A 26,468-nucleotide genomic window follows, 5' to 3' on the forward strand; every position below is an offset into this window, starting at 1 on the left:
ACAAGAGTGCATGGCTCAGCTCTTGCTTTATGTGTACTCAGTGGAGACGGCCACAGCATCCTGTAAAACGTGCGTGTGACGTCGGCGGCATCCGTATCTGACTGGAGTCTCGGTGTGTATCACGGAGCTCTGTAACCTACTAGCGAAAACAGAGACCGGCCCGCACTTCGCCTGGACAGGCTTACGGAATGCAGTCCGCAGGAGGAGCGGTACCCGGCAAGCGCGGGCAGGAAGAACTACAAGTCCCAGGAGACCTTTCGCGCGCTCTCAGAAGCTCCGCCCCCAGAGCGCCCTGGGCTTTCCTCCCCTCCAACCCCCAAACCCGACTCTGTGTGACGTCATCTGGGCTTCCGCGTCCTGCACGGCAGGAAGTTGGCCGTGAAGTCCCGCGGCGGTCCCGGCTCCCGAGGGCGGCCGCGATGCCTTCGTCGCAACTGGTCAGTCAACTGCTGGAACTGTGAGTCCGCCCCGGCCCCTCCGTCCGTCCGTCCGTCCGTCCGTCCGCGCCAGCTCCCAGCCCCTTCCTCCCCTCACTACTGTAGTCACGGGCCGGGATGGCGCCTGGTCGCTGAGGACCGTGGTGCACCGCGGAGCGAGCGGGCGCTCCACCCGATGGGCGCTGAGTACCCAGGCAGAACAAAAGAGAGCTCTAGCCGGGCTGGACAGACCTCAGGAAATGCGGGCGGTTCGCCATCTTTGGGACCATGGACAGTAACCTAACGCTCCCAGGGCTGGAGCGCTTCCTAAAAAGCGGGTAACAGTTGGGCATGGCAGTTCCAGCCCTCTGGAAACAAGAGGGTTGCCACGAATTCCAGGCTAGTGGGGTTATGTTGTGATGTTCCCCTAAAACAAATAAATAAATTTTGAAAATTCGTGTTATAGTACCTATTTCAGGGAGTCTTTTTGAGAAACAGCTTAATTTATGTAAAGCCCTTAGGAAGACACTGGGCATAGTGGCAAAGACGACTTGGAGATGAAAGAAAAGTTCAAGACCCTCCTCAGTTATTTAGTAAGTTAGAGGCTGGCTTCAGTGTTAGTTATTGTTTCTATTTTTAAAAATAGAAATAGCTTTATTAAAATACAATTGAAGTGCCACCACAGGAAAAAAAAAACTTTAAGAAAAAAACACATGAGCAAATGCTATTTCTTGCCTAGGTTCCAGTGTTTTCTTCTGAATTTCTTTGGTGCTATTTCCCCACGTGAGACGGTCTCATGTAGCCCAGGCTGGCCTCAAACACGCTGTGTAGCCGAGGATAACCTTAAACTTCTGGTCTTTCTGTTTCTGTTTTCTGAATGCTGAGATTACAGGCATACACTACTATGCTCGGTTTACTTAGGCCTCCTGGGCACTAGATAAGCCTATACCAACCTCTTTTGTTTTGAGACAGGATCTCATGTAGCCCAGGCTGGCCTCAGCCTCACATCAGACTGACTTTGAACTGTTGAACCTTCTGTCCCAGCCTCCCAAGTGCTGAGATTACAGGCTTCAGTTATCACCACCAGCTTGTGTTTTTTTGTTTTTGAGGACAGGGTCTCATGTAGCTCAGGCTGGCCTCAGACTCATGCTGTGGCAGAGGATGACCCTGAACTTCAAATCCTTCCTGCCTGTTCCCACAGAGTGCTGGGATTGCAAATATGCATTGCCACACTTGACTGTGTGGGACAGAACTTAAAACACTAGTTAGTGAAAATGAAATAAAGTAACAGTCGAAAAATACTGGACATACAAGGATGAGCACATTCAGAAGAAAACATTGAAACCTAGGCGAGATTTGCATTGTCCTAACTAGATATCATTCCTTTTGTAAAGGTCGTTTTTGTCATTAGATCTAGAGTTTGTACCCCTTTGGGAAGGAACTACAGCCTGAAACTAACAGTTAGTCGAGCCAGTTGTTTCTGATTTATAACAAAGTAAGGATCTTATGTCAGAGTAGCATTCAGCTCTGCCAAAAAGCACAGAAGTCCAGCAGATGAGACTGTCTATGAAAGAAACAGGGCTTGGTTTACATCCTGCCTTCTGCTCCTTAGCTCCTCCCTGACCAGCACCTGGAGTAGCACTACCTAAGAGAACCCTTAGACCTGGCATCTGTTTGAATAGAGGCACCAAGGAAAGAGAAGAATCAGAAGTCACCTTAAAATTTTGAGCTTTGATCAGCTAGAAGGGGAGGGTGGTAATGAGACTCGTGAAAGAGGAAATATCTTAAGGGGAAAATATATTACAACAACAAGTAGAAGTATCAAGGAGACAGATGGAATATAATTTTGAATCTGAAAGAGAGATGGGGGTTGAGACTGGACTGGATTTAAACCAATATAGATGATAGGTAAAGGGTCAGGTATAAAGGGAAGAAAAGACCCAAGGACAGCTGAGTTTTTGCTTTGTGGTACTGAAGATCAAACCTAGAAACTTTCACTTGCTAGTGTTCTGCTGCTGAGCCACATCCCTACCCCACGGTAATTTTTGAGGCACAAGACTGGCAAGCAGTGGTAGCTTCAGCATAAGACACATTCAGCATTTTGTCTGTGCCCAGGTTATAATGGTGGATGTATTGCCCTTTTTGATATGAAGATGAATCCTGGCAGAAATGGCAGCTATCTAGATGGTACATACTTGATGAGTAATGAATTTCTAGTCTTTTCTGTTATATGCATGTATATCTAATTGTCAGCTCCAGTTTCCATGGTTCTGATACCTAAGGAGGGTGACTTTAACTATTGACTTAGTCTTTGTTCCTCTTTTGGCAGGTGGTGTAGGTCTTTGTTCCTGTTTTGAAAGGTGTTGCAGGTTGCTGTTGGGTTTCAAGGCCTGAATGGTGCTTCTAAGGTCACATCAGTTGTGCTAAGGCCTGGAGACCTATTATAGTTCCTCTTCCATGTTTCTGTCAACATTCATTATCAGACTGTCAGATCTGGGATTTAACTTATGTTACTTACATATAATAGGTTAGATTTTTACTTTCTTTCGTAGAGGTTGGCAGAAGCTACGCTTCCTAGATTAAAGAAGAAAAAGTGTGTTCTTCCTAGCACTCCAAGCAGCACAAGGGTTAGCTTGTTCCTAGAACTCATGGGGTGACACAGAGCCCAGGTAAATACCTGTACATATTGGGGTTTATTCTTAGAGAAATACACTTAAAAAACAAGATGTAGTTTCACTACACTGGGCAGCAGGAAACATATTTTTGCCAAGTTGTTTGCTTACACTTAACAGAATGACTGGCCCTTTCTGTTAGAAGTGATGTAGGTGGATTTTTCTGTCCCTCTTGCCAGCTTCAAATCATGACAAGGAGACTTATTGTTAATTAGGGAAATTCAACCAGTAGCTTAGGCTTGTTTCTAACGAGCTCTTATAATGCAAATCAACTCATATTTTTACCTAACCTCTTTCTGCCTAGCTATTGTCCATTTAGCTCTTTAATAAATCAATGAGAACAACGCATCTTAACAGTGTATAAAAAGATTGTTCCACAATAAAATGACACTCAGAATTGCTTGATGCTTAAAAGGATCTGTGTCCAAAGAACTGAGATCCATGGATAAGGAAGTAAAGCAGGATGAGCATGGACGGCCATGCCTGTAATCACAGCTCTCTGGAGGCCAACAGGAAGATACTATGAATCAGAGGCCAGCTTGAGCTACTTAGTTCCAGGGTAGCTAGGGCTACATAGCAAGACCCATCTCAAAGACCAAAAATATTTTTAAAATTAAAAAAAGACAAAGGTGCCTCTTGTTATTCAGCATCATGCTAGCAGTCTTAGCTATGTGACATGGGGGAAGAAATGAAAGGAAGAAGTCACGGCATCCTCAGTATTATTGTGGGCTGATGGTAAAACCTTTACTTAACAGGCCTAAAGGACTCCATCAGAAAACTTTCACACTTATAAACACTTTCAACAGAGTAACAGAATCCAAAATCAACGCATAAAAGCCAATAACTAGTTAGGCATATAGCACAGATCTTTAATCTCAGCGCTCATGAGGCAGAGGCAGGCAGATCTATGAAGGTTTGAGGATACCCTGGTCTACACAGTGAGTTCCAGACCGGGTCTGACTATATAGTGGGAAGCTATCTTTAAAAACAAGGCAAACAAAAGTAGCTTTCTATGTACCAGTAGCATCTGTGGTGAAAAAGACAGGGAACAGTCCCATTCACGATAGCCTCAAAAACTTTAAAACAGAGACTCCTCTTACCCATGGATTGACAGAATTAATGGGAAAGGGGCTATACTATATGTAGAAGTAGGAGCGGCGGGGCTGTGTCCCCGGCACCCAGCCGCCCACATGGCTAGCTTATGCCCGAAATAATTACACGGAAACTGTATTTTTTAAACACTGCCTGGCCTGTTATCTGTAGCCTCTTACTGGCTAGCTCTTACATATTGTTCTAACCCATTTCTAATATTCTGTGTAGCCCACGAGGTGGCTTACCAGGGAGGATCTTAACCTGAGTCTGTCTGGAGTAGGAGAATCATGGCGACTCACTGACTCAGCTTCTTTCTCCCANAGCCTCTTACTGGCTAGCTCTTACATATTGTTCTAACCCATTTCTAATATTCTGTGTAGCCCACGAGGTGGCTTACCAGGGAGGATCTTAACCTGCGTCTGTCTGGAGTGGGAGAATCATGGCGACTCCTGACTAAGCTTCTTTTTCCCAGCATTCTCTTCTGTTTACTCCACCCACCTATGGGTTGGCCTATCAAGGGGCCTAGGCAGTTTCTTTATTAATAATAAATCACTCCCACATCAACTATAAAAACAAAAAGCAATTTACAAATTTAATGCAGTCTTAAAAGTTCCAGTGACATGGTGGTGGTTTGAATGAAAATGACGCCTATGGGGAGTGGCACTGTCAGGAGGTGTGGCCTTGTTGGAGCAAGTGTGTCAGTGAGTGGGTTTGAGGATTTCAAGTGTTCAAGTCAGGCCCAGTGTTGCCCTCTGTTCCTGCTGACTGCTGTTCCTAATATAGAACTCTAGGCCATCTCTAGCACCACATCCGCCTGCAGCCACCGTGCTTCCTGCTGTGATACCTGTAAAGCAGCCCCAGTTAAATGTTCTCCTTTATAACAGCTGTCTCTTCACAGCATAGAAACCCTAAAATAGGGTTTCCTTTATTTATTTTTTATTTATTTATTTATTTTTGTTTTTTCGAGACAGGGTTTCTCTGTGGCTTTGGAGCCTGTCCTAGAACTAGCTCTGTAGACCAGGCTGGTCTCGAACTCACAGAGATCCGCCTGCCTCTGCCTCCCGAGTGCTGGGATTAAAGGCATGCGCCACCATTGCCCGGCTAGACATTCTTCATAGAAAAAAAAATCCAACTAGGCAGAGGTGATGCATGCCTTTAATCCCAGCACTTGGCAGAGACAGGTGGATCTCTGAATTTAAGGCCAGCCTGGTCTACAGAGCGAGTTCCAGGACAGACTTCAAAGCTACAGAGAAATCTTGTCTCAAAAAAAAAATTTTAAAAATCCTAAATTTCATATACAAAAATAAAAAACCCAAATAGCCAAAGCAGTCTTGAGGAGAAACCAATGTTGAGGGCAAGGGTGGTAGCTCAGTGCCATGCAAACCTAAGGTTATTTTTGTGTATGTTGCATTTGTTTAGCACTGTGAAGCTGTGATCCTTTGCCTACAGAACACCTGATGGTCTAATAAAGATCTGAACGGCCAGTAGTGACACAGGAGGAAGGATAGGTGGGGCTGGCAGGAAGACAGAATATATAGGAACAGAATCTGGGAGAAGGGAGGTTCAAAGAAGTAGCCTGAGAAAGAGGAGGACATTAGGGGCCTGCCAGCCAGCTACACAGCAATCCATCGAGTAAGAGTAAGATTTACAGAAGTCAGAGAACAGTAAAAAGCCAAGAGACAAAAGGTAAACGGACCAATTTAAGTAAAAGCTGGCAAGTAACAAGCCAAGCTAAAGCCGGATGTTTCTAAGAATAAAACTCTGTGATTGATTTGGGAGCTGGGTGGTGGGATCCCCCAAGAGCAAAAAGAGTACAAAACATATTACTATTACAACTACTACTACCACAACAACAAAAGCCAGGTTCAGTCTTGCTGGCTTCTAATCCTAGCACTTGTGAAGGCCAAAACAAGACCCGGGGCTTCCTGGACAGCCAACCTAAATGCACCGGGAGACCACAGACTAATTGGAAACCCTGCCTCACAAACAAGGTGGATGGCTCCTGAGGAGGGACATTCAAGGTTGTTATCTGGCCGACATACACAGACCCTTAATTTTTGGCAAAGGTGTCTTGATGGCTGTTCTTGATTTTCAACTTGACTACATGTGGAATAAATTAGAACCAAATAGATGGGCACACCTGTGATGGATTTTTTCTTAATTAGATCATTTGAAGTGGGAAGACCTGTTGGACCCTAGAGTCCAAACACTGAGGAGGAGTCGCCTCCAGAGACCACCTCTCACACCACAGCTGATGTAAAAGCATGGGGATTTTATTAATTCTGTCATGACAGGGTCTTCCAGCATTCAGGAAGCTAGAAAGACTCCGAATGGCTGGTACAGGCTATTTTAAAAGGGAAAAACCACAAAAGAAAGGGGTGTCTGGGGGTTGTTCTTTAACTATTATGATTGGCTTATTCAAAAGGGCTATTACCAATAATTGGCTGGAGAGTGGTTGCCATATCCGATGAGGTAAGAGGTCACTTTGACCCTGTTTCCCAGGGGCTGAGTCAAAACATACGTGTGTGAGTTCAGGAACTGAGTCAACATATTAAAGGTTATCATGCCCCAGTTTCTGGAGAACATTCACAAAGACTCAGGGAAATGGAAAGTTCCCAACATTTCAGTAGCTGTTAGGTCCTTGGTTCCCAGAGGGGAAGCGGGGAGCATTACTGCTGATTCTGAGAGGGCTCAGAATTGTCTTAAAGTTTTTTTTTTTTTTTTTTTTTTTTTTAATTTATTTATTTATTTATTTTGTATACAATATTCTTTCTGCGTGTATGCCTGAAGGCCAGAAGAGGGCGCCAGACCCCATTACAGATGGTTGTGAGCCACCATGTGGTTGCTGGGAATTGAACTCAGGACCTTTGGAAGAGCAGGCAATGCTCTTAACCACTGAGCCATCTCTCCAGCCCTTGTCTTAAAGTTTTACAGACCCACTTCTAATTCATATCTTTGAGGTGGAGATAGACTTTTAATCCAGATCTTCTGCGGTAGGAGGATCCACCTTTAGTCTGGGCCATACCTTTTTATAACCTGTATAAAGGGTGTGTAAGAAGGAAGCTGGGTCCCTCTTTGCCTGTTGCTTGCTCTTGCTAGCAAGTTTATTCCTTCACTGGCATTAGAGCTTCTTCAGGATTCCAGTGTATACCAAAGACCAGCTAAGACATCCACCCTCATGGACTGAACAACTACGGATTCTTGGATTCTATTGATAGACAACCATTGTTAATCTAACTGACACCCTGTAGTCATTTTAATAAATTTCATGTATATACTATAATTTCTGTTTCTTTAGAGAACCCTGACTGTACTGGGTAGGTTTTGTTTCTCAACATGACACAAGCTAGAGTCTTCCAAGGAAGGAGCTTCAGCTAAGGAATACCTCCTGCAAAGCATTTTCTCATGTAGTGATCAATGGGAGAGGACCCAACCCATGGTGGGTGGTGCCATCCTTGGGCTGCTGGTCCTGGGTTCTATAAGACGGTGGGTTGAGCAAGCCATGGGAAGCAAGTCAGTAAGCAGCACCCCTCCGTGGCCTCTGCATCAGCTCCTGTCTCCAGGATCCTGCCCTGTTTGAAATCCTGTCCTGACTTCCCTCAGTGATGAGCAACAATGCTGAAGTGTAAGCTAAATAAACTCTTTCCTCCCCAACTTGTTTTTTGGTCATGATGTTTTGTCACAGCAATAGAAACCATAACTAAGACACTGACTAATACAAATCCCTCGTGCCAGGGAGTGGGGTATTATTTGACAGTCCTGCTCATGCTGTTTGTTGGAAAAATATGGAAGATTTTGAGACTTACTAGAAAAGTGGTTAGACACATTAGTGGGGGTTACTGGGCTTAGTCCTAGTAGGAACATTGAAGACAGTGCTATTTGTGGGCAGTTTAAACTCTGGGGTGCCCAGCAAGAAGTTTCAGTGGGGAGGGATATTAGTAAGTGGTCTGGAGACCATTCTTAGAATATTTTGGCAAAGAATGTGGCTGCTTTCTGCCCTTGTCCAAAAAAATCTGCCTGAGGCTAAGTTGAGCTTTAGCAAAAGAGATTTCAAGACAGCCTAGTAGCATTGATATGTCATGTGGTTATTATAGATGTCATATGCACGTCTATAATGGAAAAGGAACAAGCTGGACAAAGAGAAATACCAAGTGTACAGTTTGAAGAGAAAAGGAGTGCCAGGAAATGTCATGGTCCTCAAGGAGATAAAAAGTTTAAGGAAAAGCCTGGCACTAAATAGAGTGCTGATGTCAGCAAGACCCCACTCAGCTAAGCTTCCGACTTTTGAGAAGGAACTAAAGGGAGCTTAAACAGTGAAGGAAAGCATCCACAACAGAAAGCCCATGCAAGTCATTGAAGTAGCCACGTTCTAACCCCAGCAAGCAGAACTCGGCAACTTCAGTCACGTGCTTCCGGCTTCAGAGTCAAGGATACAAGAAAGGGGTAATGGAATCTCCCTTTGTGGACAAGCCATTAAGGCCAGGGGTGTCCCTGCATAAAGGCCCAGAGAGGCCATTGTATGAAACTGAAGATGAAGCCCGGATCATCTTTGGAGACACCAATACATTATTGGACAAATGACAAATCTGTGGGATACCTGCCAAGAAAAGCTGTGTACCAAGTGTGGAACAAGCCCAAGAAATAGAAATATGTTGCGGTCAACAAAGCTGAATTTGGAGTTTGCCTTGCTGGTTTTTGGTCTCAAGTTGGTCCAGTATTTCCTCACTATGCTCTCTTTCTTCCCCTTTGGAATGGTAATGTATGTTCTGTGCCATTGATGGATGTTTGTTATCTGCCTTTTGACTTTGATTTTACAGGGGGGTTACAGTTAAGAGATTGCCATGAGTCTCAGAAGAGACTTTGAACTTTGGTTTTTTAAAAGGTGTAGAGACTGACAAACTATATGGACTTGTGGAGTTGGACTGAATGCATTTTTACATTATGCCATGGCTACAAGCCTATGGAAGCTGGGAGTGAGTAAGAATGGCCCCCATAGGCTTATAAATTTGTGAAGGATTAGAAGGTATGACCTTGTGGGAGGAAGTGTGTCACTGAGGGGTGGACTTTGAAGTTTCAAAAGCCCAAGCCAGACCCAGTTGACACTCTCCCTCTCTCTGCCTATGGTCAGGATGTAGCTCCTAGCTACTGCTTCAGCAATTGCTTGCATGCCACCATGATAATGGATTAAGCCTCTGAAACTGTAAGCAAGCCCTAGTAAATGCATTCTGTAAGTAGAGTTTTCGTGGTCATAGTATTTCTTCATAGAAATAGAAGTGACTACGACAGGGTCAAAAATACACACTGGAAAAGAGACAGTCCTTTTGGCAGCAGGTTCTGGGAAAGCATATAGAAAAATAAAACTATCTGTTTGTGCGATGTTTTACTCTTCTGGCTTTTTGGGGGGCCCAGCACCCAGCTCCCAAATAAATCACACATGGAGGCTTATTCTTAGTTATGAATGCCCGGCATTCATATGTATGATATATATATACACATATATATGAATATATATCATATATATATAATGCATACACACACACGTCTCACCCATAAATGATACAGTGAGCCAATGAGTAAATGGGCTCATCTGGGTTAACCTGGGTGTGGTGACACATGTCCAGTCCTTGGGAAGCTGAGCCAGGTCATTTGCAAATAATGATGCCAGACTGAACTTTTATAAAACAACAATAAAAAAGGAAGTTCAACCAAGTGTGGTTGTTCTTGCCTATAATTCCAGCACTGGAAATACTGAAGCAAGAAGATTGCCCTGAGTACAGCTGACCTAGAGTACACAGTGAAACCCTGTATCAAAACCCAAAACGAAAAATAAAGTAGGGACTGGGGAAAGACACAATAAAAGAGAAGGATATTCATTGTTTTTCTGGTAGTGTTGGGGAGTAGGAGATTTGTCGCAGTTTCCTTGAAACTGAAACATACCATCTTCCAGGGAAGCTCTTAAAACACAGGGTAACCAGGAAGTCCCTGAAACCCACCGGATTTGCTGTACCCCCCTCACTCCAAGAGTAAGCAACAAAGATAGCCGAGTCACTCTTGGTCAAGCCAAGCTGCACAGAATTTGAGCCAGACCAGCGGCCTGAAAAAAAGTAGAGACTAGCTGCCTGGAAGAGGGTCAGAACAACTGTGTCACGTGGAAAGGACACTAACCAATTGAGCTGCTTGTAGACTCTGTACTGTGCTTCAGGTTATCAACTTTTGTGAACTCTTAGAACCCATGTTGGGGTAGGCTTTGTGATGCAGCTGTCTCTGAGTCATTTCAGCTCCTGTAAGTAACCCCTTACCCACATTCCTGTAACCCCAATAAAACTCATGGTTCACTGTAGTAGGAGACTGTTTGTTCATTCCCGGCTGCCCAGACCCAAAATAATCACACAGAAACTATATTAATTACAATGCTGCTTGGGCAATAACTTAGGCTTCTTATTTACTAACTCTTACATCTTAAATTAATCCATTCCTATTATTACCTACCAAGAGTCTCATGGTTTACCGGTAAGGTTGGGGGGGGGGGCATCTGTCTGATTCTGACTTCTTTTCTCCTCTATCTCTGCTTGGAATTCCCAATTTGCTCTATTCTGTGCTGCCATAGGCCCAAAGCAGCTTCTTTATTAACCAGTCATAATAAAGCATATTCACAGCATACAGAGGGGAAGCCCACATCAGTTCACCACGTTGGGCTTTGGTATCATCTATACTTTGGTTTCTCACGAGCTCCCTATTTGGGGTAAGTTGTGTTGCCTCTCCCCAGGGAAAGTCTTGACATCTGATAGTAGGAAAAATGGTCATTGCCAGAGGGATGCGGAGGAAAAGAACCCCTCCAGTACTTCCAATAACGATATAGTTACAGATCTTAAAGAAATCTGACGGTATTGTTACCATACCCCAGAATAAGTAACCAAATAAGATATCCACTGTGAGTACTGAAATGCCTTGAAGGGTTTTCGCAAGAGATTGTTGAATGAAAAAGAAGATATTGAGAAGAGAATATATTGGGATGCTGTTCTAGGTAACTATTACACCTCCCTTCACAACACCCTTCTGTAAGTTTGTGTGGGTTGTGTATACAAGCACAGAGGAAGAAAGACTATGTCCTAAATTAACATAAGACACCAATGGAGGTCAGATAATGGCAGAAAGGGGAAGATGAAAATAACCAAAAGAGGAAAGGAAAAAATTTTTCACTAAAAAATGATAACAAGAGCCGGGCGATGGTGGCGCACACCTTTAATCCCAGCACTCGGGAGGCAGAGGCAGGCGGATCTCTGTGAGTTCGAGACCAGCCTGGTCTACAAGAGCTAGTTCCAGGACAGGCTCCAAAGCCACAGAGAAACCCTGTCTCGAAAAACCAAAAAAAAAAAAAAAATGATAACAAGTATATGATCATTGTCATTCATGAATTAAAATTCTGTATATATAGTGGTATTTGTAAACAGAATTTATGGTTGCTTGACACAGGTATGAATTTATTAGATAGCTAGAATTTGAGGCTATAAGACATGTTGGTCACATTGTTTTAAAAGAGGCTAAAGAAGTCCTTTACCCATTCTAAAGAGTCTTTATTCTTTCGGAGAAATAGCCAAAGTGGAAAGCTCATTTCTGAAAAAGAGCACTAACAGAAGGGTTTGACATAGGCAGTGGGAGCATTAAGGGGAAGAGGGGATGTAATGTTTGTATGGCCCTTGGCAACTACACTGCCACTGCCGAGACTCTATGGTTACACAGTCATTTCTGGATATGGTTCAGGGAAGGCTTCCTGCTCAAAGGGATTTCTGTGGTTTGTTAGTGTAGGAAAGGATAGGTCAGAGAGCCCTTCCTACAATCGGTATTTATCAAGTGCATTTATCCTGAAATAATGTGCCAAAATGAAATCTTGATTAAGTTGTCCTCAGCTGCTTTAGAGTCTTAGTCGTTACCTCTTCCCATAATTGCATATACAGGTAACTGATCTGTACTCTCCATAGAATCTCTGTGGTTATAGTTTTTCCTCTAGTCATTATTGCCCACATACAGTTTTTGGAAATTGTTTTTATTTTATGTATATGTAGGGTGCTCTGTATGTATGTATGTCAGTGCACCACATGCATAGCTAGTGTTCGTGGTTGCCAGAAGAGGGCATAAGATCCCCTGGAACTGTAATTACAAATAAGCTGCCGTGTGCATTCTGGGAATCAAACCTAGGTCCTCTGGAAAAGCAGCCAGTGCTCTTAATTGATGAACTGTTTTTCCAGTCCTGGTTTTGGGTTTTTGAGCCAGAGTCTGATTTAGCTCAGGTTAGTCTCTAACTCACAGAGGATGGCTGTGAAATCTTGATCTACCATTTCCTAGGTGCTAGTATTACAGGTGTACACTAACATGCCGCCTTAAAATGTATTTTGATAAAGTCAAGGATGGTGGCCTGTTACCCTAGAATTCTAGATGTAAGGAAGGCGGACTGGGAGTTCCAGGCCATCCTATGCTACAGAAAAGTGAGCTGGAGGCAAGCCTAGGCTAAATGACACTGTTTCAAAGTGAAATTTTAAAATGCATATTGACAACGGGTATGCAGAGGTAAAGTGCTGAAGGAAAATGTCTTATATAATTTTACATAGGCAGTGATTATGAATCTTGTCAAGCTAAATTTGTAAATGTTAATAAAAATACTGTTTTGTGAAAGGACTAACTGTAGACAAGCAGTATTGATAAGTGTTGGCTACCAGTCAGATGCAGTGCAATTTACTATATTGTGTTTTGTATTTCAGATGTCTTCGGTGCCTAGTAATCAACATTTCCAGGTATATCTCAGATATCAAATATTTGCCTCCCAACATCAAAGATAGACTGATTAAAATAATGAGCACACGGGGCCGGATAACAGATTCCAATATAAATGAGGTAAGAATGTGTAGCTATAAAATTTTACTTCATTGTTCAGATTTAATTTCATATTTTTTGAACAAAAAAGGAGTATATAGTGAGATTGTTAGTCCTGTTAAAATAGGACTCTGATTGAGAAGTCGGTATCCACCCTTGAGTGTGTACTGTCCTCTACTACCCTCCCCTTGCTTTTCTTCTCCTCCCTTCCCTACTCTTAAGTATATATTGATAAAACCATTTTATCGTTGCTGCTTTTGAGACAGGGTCTCTCTGCCCTGGATGGCCTTGAACTCATGAAGATCTGCCTGCTTAGAATTTAGGCCATTATTTATTGACCTCAAGGAAACACTGAACAGTAGCTCCCCACAACAACTGACATGTGCTAACTACTCGAAACAATGAAGGACAGTTGGGCATGGTAGATTATGTATGTAATTCCAATATTCAGGAGTCAGAGCAGGAGATTTGCTATGAGTTTCTAGTCAGCCTGGGCTATATAGTGAGTTCTAGGTCAGTATGTCTCCAAAAAAAGAAAAAAGAAGAAGGCGGCGGCAATGGACAGATGACTCAGCAGTTAAAAGTGCTTGAGACTTTTCTGGAGGTCCAGAGTGTAACCAATATCCACATCAGGAGCCTTACAACTGCCTGTAACTCTAGTTCGTAGGGATCCACTGCCAAGCCGCCTTAGTCACACATACATTTAAAAAAAAAATTTAAAAAGGCATGGTGAGGGGGCTGGAGAGATGGCACAGGGGTTAAGAGCACTGGCTGTTCTTTCAGAGTTCCAGAGTTCAATTCCCAGCAACCACATGGTGGCTCACAACCATCTACAGTGAGATCTGATGCCCTCTTCTGGTCTACAAGCATACATGTAGGCAGAATACTATATATAATAAATAAATCTTTTAAAAAAGATTTTAAAAAAAAGGCATGATGTGCATGGCGAGGCCAGACATGGTGACTCACACATTTAATCCCAGCATGCAGCAGGCAGATCTCTGTGATTTTGAGGCCTGCCTGGTCAGGGCTATGTAGAGATCCTGTCTCAAAACAACAATAAAAAGGCTTGGTGGTGTTTACCTATAATCCCAATATTTGGGAGGCTGAGGGAAGAGGATCAGGACTTCAAGGCCAGTCTTGTCTAAATAGTGACTTTGAGGATAGCCTAAATTACGCGAGAGTGTTTCAGAAAATCAAAAAAGAAGCTGGGGTTCAGTAGAGGAAAACACTTGCCAGCTAAGCCCGATGACCTAGATTCAGTCCCCAAAACCCACAATGGAAGGAGAGAATTGACTCTCCAGAGTTGTCCTCTGACCTCTACACACATGTTGTACCCAAGTTGAGACCCCCAGAGAGACCACCACCAGAATCCAGTCAAGTCCAGAATGCAAAAAGCAAGGTTTATTCTGCCCACACATAGTTCAGCTAGCTGGGAGCTCAAAGCCACTACTCATGACACAGCGCAGTGGGGAGAACTCCCATTCCTCTTTTGGGGTTGACATATGCAGACAAAAACTGCAAGCCAGGTTTATTTTGAGTCAAGGGGGTTGGTCTTGCTAAACGAAGGGTATGGACTCCTTCTGTATACACCTTCCTCCTGTAAGCAGCTACTTCTGCTTCTGTGCATGCCCCCTGCCCCCCACCACCAAGCAGTTCCATCTGCTTATGTCTAGACCACAAAGCTGGGTGCCAACAGGTGGCTAGCTGCTAGGAACATTTCGTAGTTTATACTTTTTGCAGAGGTTCCTGTTTTCTACTAGCTCTTGATGTACAAAGTTCTTGAACCCAGTGTCTCCTGATCAAGCAAAGTTTCTTAAATTTTTCCATGTCCTTACAATATACTATTAGACACACATACACACACTAATAATAGTAATAATAAATTATTTTTAAACCAAAGACTGAAAAACATGTTAAAAGAAGTTATACTAGGCCCAAGCATGGTGGTACACACCTTTAATCCCAATATTAAGAAGGCAGAGGGAGGTGGACTGCTATGACTAGTACATAAGCGACAAATGTTGGGACACAAGAATTTATTTAGTGACTAAAGAATGAAGTGGGAGCTTTGCTCACAAATCAACTTCTCGCCCGCAAGGGATAATGAGAGAGTATATATATTTTCTGGGAATAGGCAAAGATATTCCAAGAACTCAGGTGCCACCTCTTTTTGTTCCTTTTATGATCTGGGATCTCTGTCATGGTGGCAGGTGGGCATCTTTAGCCCTAAGTGGGTCTGAGGAAAGACTAGACAACTCTAGGTCAAGTTAACCCTGCATTTCTCAGCTGTTCAGCTTGTCTGCATACAGAACTGTGTAACAAAGACGAAGGCAATAAAGGAGACAGACATAATATGTAAACAGACAGCAAGTGTTGCTTTCTGTTCCACTCACCCATCAGACACTTGTGAGCAGCAATACTTGTCCAGTCCCTGCAGTGTAGTCTAGGTGACTGCTAACACAACCCCCAGGGCAGAGGTGTTATCTTCCTCAAGGCTAGTGGTATGGTTGCTCAGCTATGTGACCTCCAAAATGTTGATTTTTCACTCAACTAAGAGCTGGCAGAGGAATGTTTATTTTTTCAGTAACAGTAAAGGACATATGTATCCGAAAGGGATTGGTTATCCTTGTACAGACTACCTAACATCAGGCCATTTGACTGAAAATGTTTCAGAGGAGCAGGTCTTTTTCTTTGGAAGCGATACCTGCTCAACAGAACCACACAGGTCCAGTTGAATGAGTCAGAGATGTCAGTAGATGTCCAGTACTGTGGCTCTCCAGGGCTCCTTTCTCTGCACTAGCATTCGGTTTCAGCACTGAAGACTTTAAGCACTCGGTATTGCAGTTCCAGCCAGAAGCTAACTTGTTTTTTTGTTGTTTGTTTGTTTGTTTTTCCTGCTTTATCTTCTACACAGAGATTAAATCCTATATTTTTGGCTATATTTTCCATCAGCCACTTGCCTGTTTGGATCACCAGATCACTAACTGTGGAATGAATGTATGTTTACAGAAAACTTAATTTGGAGGCTAGAGAGATGACTTAGAATTTCAAAAGTCTTTTTAAGAATTTTTTTTCAAAATCATATATTTGTTACAGGTGCTACATCCTGAAGTCCAAAGACTAGATCTCAGGAGCTGTGATATCTCGGACTTGGCTCTCCAGCACCTGTGCAGATGCAGAAAACTGAAGGCACTAAACCTGAAATCGTCCAGAGAACATAGAAACAGCATCACTTCAGAAGGTATGCTTACGATCACTGATGCTTAGCACCTGATCTTAGAGGAGAACATAAAGGCACCAGCAAAGAGGGAGAGGTTAGAGTTTGGGAATATGAGCAAGGTACAATGGTATATATGTATAAAAATTTTAAAAATGAAACATTATTTTGTATGTTAATTAAATTTTTAAAAAAAGAGAGATAGAGAATATGAGCCAGGCATAAAACTGTAATTCCAGTCTAGAGAGCGAGATCCAGGACAAGCTCCAAAGCTACACAGAGAAACCCTGTCTCCAAAACAAAACAAAACAAAAACAAAAACAAACAGAAAGAGTTTAAGGCAAGCCTGAGCTACATAGTCAGTTTGAGATCAGCCTGGAATACAATGAAACTGTCACAAAAAGAAAACAAAAACTACTGTTTTGATTTTTAGGGTTGGGTCTTAGTATGTTGCTGTTGGTTGACTTGGTATTCACTTTGTAGAATACCTAGTTTATCCTGGAACTCCTAGTAATCCTCTTGCCTCAACCTCCAGCATGGTTAAGGCACTTGGCTAGTTAATCATTTGTTTATTGCTTGTTTGTTTGTTGATGGGCTCTCACTACCTAGCCCTGGTTGGTCTCAAACTCACAGAGATCCTCTTGCCATCTGCCTCCTGGGTGCTGGGAAGAAAGGCTTTTACCACCACTTTTTTGATGCAGTATTATAATAGAAACAATCTTCAGATTAAGATGGGTGGGGTGGCTCTTACTTGTAAACCCAACACTTGAGAGGTGAAGACAGAGAGATCAAGAGATCAGGCAAGGACATTCTCAGCTACATACTCAATTTTAGGCCAGGTGAACTACATGATTCCCTATCTCAAAAAAAAAAAAAAAAAAAAAAAGACAAATCAGATAAACTAGGCAATCTTTATAAAACTGTCTAATACCAAAACCAAAACTCTTACGGAGGCTTTGCCTTGAGAGATGGTTCAGCAGTTAAGAGTACTTACTGCTCTTGTAGGGGAAACAAGTTCAGTTCCAGCACCCACACAGCTGCTTCCAGTCAGTAGCTTCAGTTCCCTAGGATGCAATACCTTCCCCACCTCTTTGGGTACCACACATTGTACACATGTGCACAAACATGCATGCAGGAAAAACATATAGACACATAAAATAAAAATTAAAAGATGACTTGCAGTATGTTTTATATCCAAACTATTTTCTCAGAATAATTACATGAAATAATGGATTTTTATATTTGGTTAAGTTTGGGTTTTTTTCTAGTATAAATCACTTTTCAGTTTAGGATTTGAACTTTTTTTCTTTTTAGTATACTAAAGAAGTACTAGCTGGATATGGTAGCACTCACCTATAATCCCAACACTCAGAAATCTGAGGCGGGAGAATCTGGAGTTCCAGGCTGGTGTGAGCTATGTAATGAGGTAGTCTCAAACAAACGGAAGTCAGGCAGGGAGGAGGGCAGGACTTCTTTGCATAAGAACATTTCTGGATAATTGTTTGGCTAGTTGACCATATATCTCAATCATTTGGGTTATCCACTTGGGATATTCATAATACTGTAAAAAAAAAACATAAGTTTTGAAATGTTTAACTCATTAAAAAAGGGCTCTAAGAGAGCATAGCCTACCTGATAGTGAGTTTGTTTCTCTATACGAAGCAGTTATCTTACTCTCCATACACCAGCTAGATTGTTTTTTCATTTTTAATTTATTTCCTGCCTGTAATGTCCTGTGGAGGTCAGAGAACAGCTTGGGAGAGTTGGTTCTTTGTTCCCACAATCTGGATCCCAGGAATTTGGCAGCAAGGACATTTTCTCACTGAGCTGTCTGCCAGCCCCAGTTGAATTTCTTATCATTTAACTTGGTTCTGTCATTCTCTACTTGGAGTTAGTATCACATCCCACAGCCAAGTCTGCCTTGCAAGACTGTCTCCAGTTCATATGCCGGTCCCAAGTCCTGGCCTCCAGTAGGTACTTCTGTCTAATCAGCTGTACAAAATTTCTGCAAGTTATTCCTTGTGACAAGGCAAAGGTTCCTACATGTTGTGTCAGCTGGAACCACCTTTGGTTTAACTGACCCCAACCCCCTTTCCTATCCCTGCAGTTAGAAAGTAACCAATCCTATTCTAGAAATTCAGAATCAAAGTCCCCAGCTAACTGCATGTTTTTGGCTTCTGTTAAACTGCTTGCTTGCCTTACTTCCCCCTGCAACTGCCAACCAGACTCTTGTTTTTCTGTGATTTTTTTTCTTTTCTTTTTTTTTTTTTTTTGCCTTTATAAGCTTTAAAAGTAAAATGAATTTGAGGATGCTCTGTGAGGACTGTTTCTCTCCAGCTAAATAAAGACTCTCCATTTCAGACTTTGGTGGTGCTGAGTGGTCTCTGGGTCTCAACCCTGCAACATTCCTCAGGATTCAATAATTTGTCACCTTGGCTCACAAAATTCAGGAATGCACTTTGCTTTGTTACAGTTTATGTGAGAAAGTTACAGGCCATCACGACTATAAGGCCAAATAAGAGTCCTTTATTTAAGCCAGAGTAGGCTCCTATCACAAAGAATTCTCGGCCAGAAGTTCAGGAATGCACCATTGATACACATAAAAACCACAATAGCATCATTGTTAGGTGGAGGTTAGGGGAGCCTTGTAACATTCACTGTGACAGAACACAATGGTTGTTTTGGTTATTTATTTAGCAGTTATTTGGTTATACATCTGGGCTATGGTCAGGGACATGGAAATGTGCTGCCAAAATAGATAGAGTCATTCAAGGAGTGGGTTTTCAGTGGAAAGTACACCTCAGCAGACATAAAATGGAGTCAAGGTAAGGTCAGGACAAGATGGTGTGACTTCAGTCACTGCAGTGCATGTCTGCTGGTTGATTACACATGGTATTTATAAAAGACACAGATGAACAGCCACACAAGGAGAACGTAGGGGAGGGTCTAGCAGGGTCCCCAAGACCGGAGCTTTTGCTCCAGTGGGTTTGGAGTTTTAAGTCAATAGCCAGCTGTGGCAGCCCCAGAAATCTAGACTCTGCCACCTATACCAAATTACCAACTAAGGAAATAAGTAATGATGAAAACCAGAGAGAAGAAACTTAATCAGTGTACAATGGAAAGAGGAACAGATAAAGAGGTCCAATAATCCCAAATTCATCTTTGGGGGTACTGACATAAGCCTAGGCTCAAGTAGAGAATGAATTAGGGCAGGATAGCAAGTATGCCTAATTAGTCGTCCTGCTCAAGATAAGGTTCCACCTACCTCTGATCAGTTCTACTCTGGTACCTCTGCTATAACCTAGGAAAACAATCTGTTCCCTACAACATGGTTACTTCCGCTATGGGGTGAGCCCTCACCTTCATGAGTACTTCTCCCGTTCTTAAATAGTTTCCCTCTGAGATATGGCTCTTTAAATCAAAGATGCCTGCAGGTTTAGGGCAATTACTTACTACTGTACTTTCAATCAGTGTTTCAAGTAGGTCGGAGCCAAGTGTTTGCAGATTCTTGGCCTCACTCAAAGAACTGAAAGCAGGGGACAGCTCACACAGATTTGCAAAAGAAAGAAGTATGATAATTTTATTCAGAATGAAATCAAAGTACAAATTTTAGCAGGATATACTTTCAAGATTGACTATGAACCACTCAAGAAAATTTAAGGGACCCAAGCTATAGCCTAGGGTTTCTTGTTATAGAGATGCAAGGGACACCTTCCACTGAATCTAAACACTTAGTAACTGATTAGAACCTCAGTAAGTTTTGAATGTTGTACATCCAGAGGCAAATTACAATTACCCTCAGCTTTCTTAATAGACATTTATTGTCTTCCTCTGTGTGTGATCTAAAGATCAGTCCTTTGGAATGTAAAAACAGACTCCTTGTTTCCTCCTATCAAAAAGCCAAGAATGCCAACAGATAGCATCTGAAGCCTATAGGTATGATCATTGCCTGCTCTTCCAAAGGTCCTGAGTTCAATTCCCAGCAACCACATGGTGGCTCACAACCATCTGTAATGGGGTCTGGTGCCCTCTTCTGGCCTGCAGGCATAGACGCAGACAGAATTTGTATACTAAATAAATAAATAAATAAATATTTTTTTTAAAAGTATTCCAGGGCTGGAGAGATGGCTCAGTGGTTAAGACCATTGCCTGCTCTTCCAAAGGTCCTGAGTTTAATTCCCAGCAACCACATGGTAGCTCACAACCATCTGTAATGGGGTCTGGTGCCCTCTTCTGGCCTGCAGGCATACAGACAGAATATTGTATACATAATAAATAAGTAAATAAATAAATAAATATTTTTAGAAAATTATTCCAATTCAGGATTTCCTTAGTTCTATTACTATAAAAAATACTATGAAACTGTTAACTTGGAATGTGAACTTGGGAATAACTTGAACCAGTGTTCCACGGCCATGGTCATTCATATCAGGCTCTAGAATAAATATTTCATACCCCTTTGAGGTAAGAGTAATGTTTTTGCATCAACTGACCTAAAGAAGGACTGATTACTAAAGGGCATAGTTTAGGTGGATCTCTATTTTGTTTGCTAGATTAAGTCATATATTGATTTTTTTCCTATTGTGCCCGTCCCTTCCCATAATTTCTCTTCTGTGCCCAGTTATGCATAGGTACAAAATGGTAAATAGGGGATTCTCCCTGAAAGGGAGGACTAAAAAACACAATTCTGCCTTCTGGTGATATACCCCAAACCAGTAGTCTATCCTGAATTAACCCTTCTATTATCTGTACCTGGATACATTGGAAATACATTTGTTATTAGGGTCTTGGAGAGGGTCTGTACTATTTTTCAAAGGTGGGCATACAAGTAGCCTGATGGAGATCCTGAGACTGCTAGATGTATATGTGCACAGTATGTGCAGATGAAGGAGTAGATAGATGTATGTCTGCCAGATGCAGACATAAAACAAGGGCAGAGGTTTCAGGCTTACAGCCTGCTTTTAGTTGCCTTGTCAGTCCAAGTGAATGGGCAATCATTTTTAACAAAAACAGTCTTAAGAAAAACCTATTTCAATGTCACTAGAAGAATAAGTAAATCTTCTTAAGTATCTAACAGGGCTGTTCCTTTGGATTTGCCCTCTGCTTCTTTTCCCTTTTGCCTATCCATTCCTCTTATCATTTGCTGAAAAGATGCCAATTGCCAAACCTTTCTCTAGAGCCTCAGAACCAGAATATCTAGACTTCATAATGTCCCTCCTTAGTTTTTAGTTAATAATTATGAAACTTAACATACAGAATATGTCTATCTTAAGACAGGAAGCCAGTCATGGTGACTCACACTTGTAATTCCAACACTTTAGAAGCTGTGCCAGGGTGATTGTTGTGAGTTCAAGGCCAGCCTGGACTACACAGTGAGTCCCTGTCTGACAAAACAAGAGGAAGGGGGATAAAGTAATGAATGTATAAATAAAAGAAGTAGCTACAGAAGGCCTATGTCCATTGTAATGTTCTGGTCAAAGAAAAAGGAAGGAAACACAGGATGATGCATGGTACAAACACGCCATCCCTCCCTATAGCACCTGGCCTACCAAGAAAAGCCTGTACGTTATGATGCTCTCTTGAGAATCCTACCCTTCCTGTGTAGTAAAACTTCCTCCTGATTTATTACTTGGTCTCTGAATTCTTTGCCAGTGACAGTAACTTGGAAATACCTAGTAGAAGACCTCATCTGGGTAAAACTCTAAGAATTCCCCTATCAGTCCTCACCACTAACAAAACTGCAACCTCCACACATCTACATTCCATGTGTCTACACTTTGTTGTGGGATAGACTACTTTAAAAATGACTAACACACAATTGGTCGGACTGGAGAGATGGCTCAGCGATTAAGAGCACTGACTGCCTTTCCCAAGGTCCTGAGTTCAATTCCCAGCAACCACATGGTGGCTCACAACCATCTGTACTGAGATCTGCTGCCCTCTTCTGGCATGCAAGCATACGTGCAGACAGAACAGTATATATAATAAATAAATAAAATCTTTAAAAAACATACAATTGGCTATTGTTAAAATGTAAATCCATCCTAGTCACATTTCTTACACACATACACACACACACACTACAGCTCAACGATAGTGCATTTGCCTATTTTATATGATGCAAAATAGTGGCTTCACTTGAAGAAGATAAGAAAATATTTTATTCAGAACCCAATATGGGTAACCTAAAATGATGTGGGAGTGATTTCTTATTAATAAAGAAACTGCCTAGGCCCCTTGATAAGGCCCACCCTTAGGTGGGTGGAGAAAACAGAGGAGAATTCTGGGAAAAAGAAGCTTAATGAGAGGAGTCGCCATGATGCTCCCACTCCAGATAGACGCAGGTTAAGATCCTCTCTGGTAAGCCAGCTCATGGGCTACACAGAATATTAGAAATGGGTTAGAACAATATGTAAGAGCTAGCCAATAAGAAACTGGACCTAGCCGGGCCAGGCAATGTTTGAAAGAATACAGTTTCCGTGTAATTATTTCGGGCATAAGCTAGCCATGCGGGCGGCCGGGTGCTGGGGACGCAGCCCTGCCGCTCCTATTTCAACAGATGGCGCCCAGACGTGATGGGCTAAATCCACTTAAAAACCTGAGAGGGCTTAAAAAGGAGAGAGAGAGAATTTAAGACAGCTTTTTGCTGTTTCTGGGTTGCGTGCCGCAAAGAAATTGTCCTGACTCGGCAGCAGGAAAAAACTGGCTGTTTTAAAATGCCGGCTTTCTGGGCTGTGCCGCCATTGTGATCTCTGTCTGGCTCCGGCGGGAGACAGAGCTTATGAATGGAGCATTTGGATTAAAGTGCTACGATTTGTTTGATGGCAACTAGACTGCTGTGTGCCTAAAAGGGGGACATTGTGTGCCGCAGCTCAGAGGCACAAGCAGCTCCGCCATGCTAATGGTGCAATGTGCAAGGATCAGAGGCACGAGCGGCTCCGCCATGTTGGACTGGGCGGGGCCAGCATACAGTACCTGTTTTTGACCTAGGAATGTCACAGCTTAGATTCTTAAGCGCTTAGTGATTTAAAGGCGCAAAACAAAGTGCTCCTGGATAGTAAAAAAATTACAGATTCACAATAAAACAGATTCAGACACTGTTGGATGAATGTACGTAGGCTTGGGAAAGAGAAGAAAAAGAATATAAAGAATAAAGTTAATGTCTTAAAAAGAAAAAGGGTAAAGTCTTTAAAGAGACAGAGTACAGAAGTACAGATAGTTATAGATTAAGAGAAATAAAGAAAAATAAGCCACGTAAAAATGGAAAATTCACAGAGAGTCTGGATTATGTACATTGTGTTTTCTTTAAAATTTTTGACTGTGAAGGAGCTAAGTACAGAGAGACATTTCATTATATGGGCTGCCAAGCTAAACCAAAATGGATTTCATGAGGGTATTATGATTTCAGAATTTGGGTCTAAGGATATGATGCTTTGGAGAGGGTCTTCTTTTGTTTTTGCAGAGGATGAGACCCTGTGGATTGCATCTATTCCGATTTGGTATGATAGACCACGCCCTCCTGAAAGGTTGCTGTGAACACCCTCAAAAAATTGCTTCGCTCAATTGCCAACTGAGATGAAACTAGCACACAGGTTATATCATGAACGACCTAATTAACGACGCCCCTATTCAGCAGGAAGCAGTTTGGAGAGAAAAAACTACGCCCATGTTCCCAAATATTGTTTATAAATGTTCTTTTACATTTAAAGGGGGATATGATATAGATATGAATAATTTGCATTGGTATGGATTTTAAGGTCAATTTTGTTATATGTATATGTATTTTTGATCTTGATTAAGGTATTGTGATTGTGTAGTTCATTTAAAAATGTAATGTATAATTAGGAAATATAGGTTGTTAATGGATAATCATCGCTAATAGTTAAGCTTGTAGTCATGTTAATTAGATTTTCTAGATATATAGAGATATATTTCAGTTAGATAGACATTCTTCATATCTCTCAAAGACTGCAGAATATGGCATTTAAAATATTTTAATAACTTAGGACTTTTCATGACAAGGAGACACGTCTGCTCCTGGCAGCACCAGCTACTTCAAGAGGAAGATGGGCATCGAAGAGGATCCTTATGGAGTTTGATAGCCATTTGGGCAAGAAACTGCTCTTGCCTGGACTGTTGCATAAACTGGACACAGAGAACCCGCAGAGAGAGGACTGCTGAACTTGCCTAAAGGTGAGATGGTCTTTCGGGGTTCCTGATTCATGAAAGAGTCTGCGAGACATTCTGCAGGACACAGCAGAAAATGACTGAACTGTCTTTGAAATTTCCTGCTTCATGGAAATGTCTCTGGATACCATGGGCCTGTAGGCCGAAGATGGATGCCCCAACGGTACAGAGGAACTTTGGGTGACTGTCCAGGCAGCGAGATGTCTCTGTCATTTCTAGAGTTTTCTTATTTCTTGTTTACTTAGATAATATTATATCCTTCTGGAGTCTTTGATGGAGTTGAAGAATGAATAGTTATAGTTTTCCTTAGTTATGATAAGAGATAAAATAGATATAAATATTGTAACTGTAATTCTTACTTGATAACTGTTTTGTTATATGTAATTTTACTATGTTAAAGTTAAAGCCTTTCTTTTTTGTTTAAACAGAAAAAGGGGAAATGATGTGGGAGTGATTTCTTATTAATAAAGAAACTGCCTTGGCCCATTTTATTGGATAGAAAATTAGGTAGGCGGAGTAGACAGAGGAGAATGCTGGGAAAAAGAAGCTGTGTGAGGAGTCGCCATGGTTCTCCCGCTCCAGACAGACGCAGGTTAAGATCCTCCCTGGTAAGCCAGCTCGTGGGCTACACAGAATATTAGAAATGGGTTAGAACAATATGTAAGAGCTAGCCATAAGGAACTGGAACTATCCGGGCCAGGCAGTGTTTGAAAGAATACAGTTTCCGTGTAATTATTTCGGGCATAAGCTAGCCATGCGGGCGGCCGGGTGCTGGGGACGCAGCCCTGGTGCTCCTATTTCAACACTAAAATACTGATTCCAATTTTCCAGAAAAAGTATTCCAACATAAAAGGAACTGTAATGACTTTTTAAAATATAAGACAAAGATACTGTATAGCATTGCATCCAGTGACTACATTTCATGGACGTAAATCATATTGCTAATTTAAAATAAAGCAAGGAAACTCTGACCATTGGACAGCATCTTACTGCATTCATACTGTGGTAAATAGTACAGTCAAGTCTGGAGTCTATTCTTTGTCAAGGTAGGTATTGCTAACATGCATCCACAGAGGTTACCTAAAAGAAGAAAAGACAGCCTCTGGAATCTATTCCTGCAGGCTTCCGGTAAGCCTGCCTGTGTTGATATCTCAGAGAGGAAGTCCTTGTCCATCTGATGCTTAAAGAAATTCTATTCTGACAATTTTGGAGCATTTTAATTTTGTGATATACATTTATAACCATTTAGTTCACTGATAGTAACTGTGTTTCCCCTAGGAATAAAAGCTGTAGCTTCTTCGTGTTCCGACCTTCATGAAATTTCTTTGAAAGGATGCTGCAGTGTCACTGATGAAGGAGTCCTTGCTCTTGCACTCAACTGCCAGCTCCTAAAGATCATTGATTTGGGTGGCTGCCTAGGTATCACTGACATGTCCTTACATGCACTAGGAAAAAACTGCCCATTATTGCAGTGTGTTGACTTTTCAACTACTCAGGTGAGATATAACTCGACACAAATTATGTGCTGTCTCTATTATCTATGACTAATCAGAATATCAAAATTAATTCTTTTATTATTATTGAGGCTGTTGATCATCTTGTGATACAGGCAGTATGAGAATGATTTTTCTGGAATGCCTCTTGTAGCTGGCCTTCAGACACAGAGCATTTGCCCGACACGGTAGCCAATTTAGTCATATGCTTTGAGATCATCTAAAGCTATATACTGTGTATTCAGTTTAAATACCACTTACCTTTAAGAAAAACAACATAATCTTACTGTATTTTGTACTCTCCATGTAACTCAACTTTTAAAAGCTAAGGTGAACACATAGCTTTGATCTCAAACTATATTCCTTACTCAAAACCACTCTGTGCCGTGATTCAGAAGGATGTATATGTCTCCCTTGTAATCCTTCCATGTCCCTAACTCAGAACAATGCATGTGTTATAAGGTATGATAACATGTTTTGTGGTTTTGCTTGCTGTTCTGAGTCTATAGGGTCAGAGAAA

General features: G+C 41.9%; 1 protein-coding gene across 3 annotated transcripts in view; it reads left to right on the plus strand.

Annotated features, from left to right (window-relative positions):
- The first annotated feature begins 302 nt into the window (after nucleotides 1–302).
- The window catches only part of Amn1 (antagonist of mitotic exit network 1 homolog), a 36,190-nt gene continuing 10,024 nt past the window's right edge, over nucleotides 303–26,468 (plus strand). For 2 of the 3 annotated variants that reach the window (XM_050126500.1, XM_050126499.1), the window contains exons 1-4: nucleotides 303–457; nucleotides 12,937–13,069; nucleotides 16,148–16,292; nucleotides 25,734–25,951. In XM_050126500.1, coding sequence (XP_049982457.1) covers nucleotides 420–457; nucleotides 12,937–13,069; nucleotides 16,148–16,292; nucleotides 25,734–25,951 — 534 coding nt within the window. In that variant the 5' untranslated portion in view covers nucleotides 303–419. The remainder of the gene's footprint in view (nucleotides 458–12,936; nucleotides 13,070–16,147; nucleotides 16,293–25,733; nucleotides 25,952–26,468) is intronic. The other variant, XM_050126501.1, reaches the window with a different exon arrangement.

The sequence above is a fragment of the Alexandromys fortis genome, unplaced genomic scaffold, assembly GCF_014885135.2.
Source record: "Alexandromys fortis isolate MF-2015 unplaced genomic scaffold, M_Fortis_MF-2015_v1.1 scaffold_260, whole genome shotgun sequence".
NCBI lineage: Eukaryota > Metazoa > Chordata > Mammalia > Rodentia > Cricetidae > Alexandromys > Alexandromys fortis.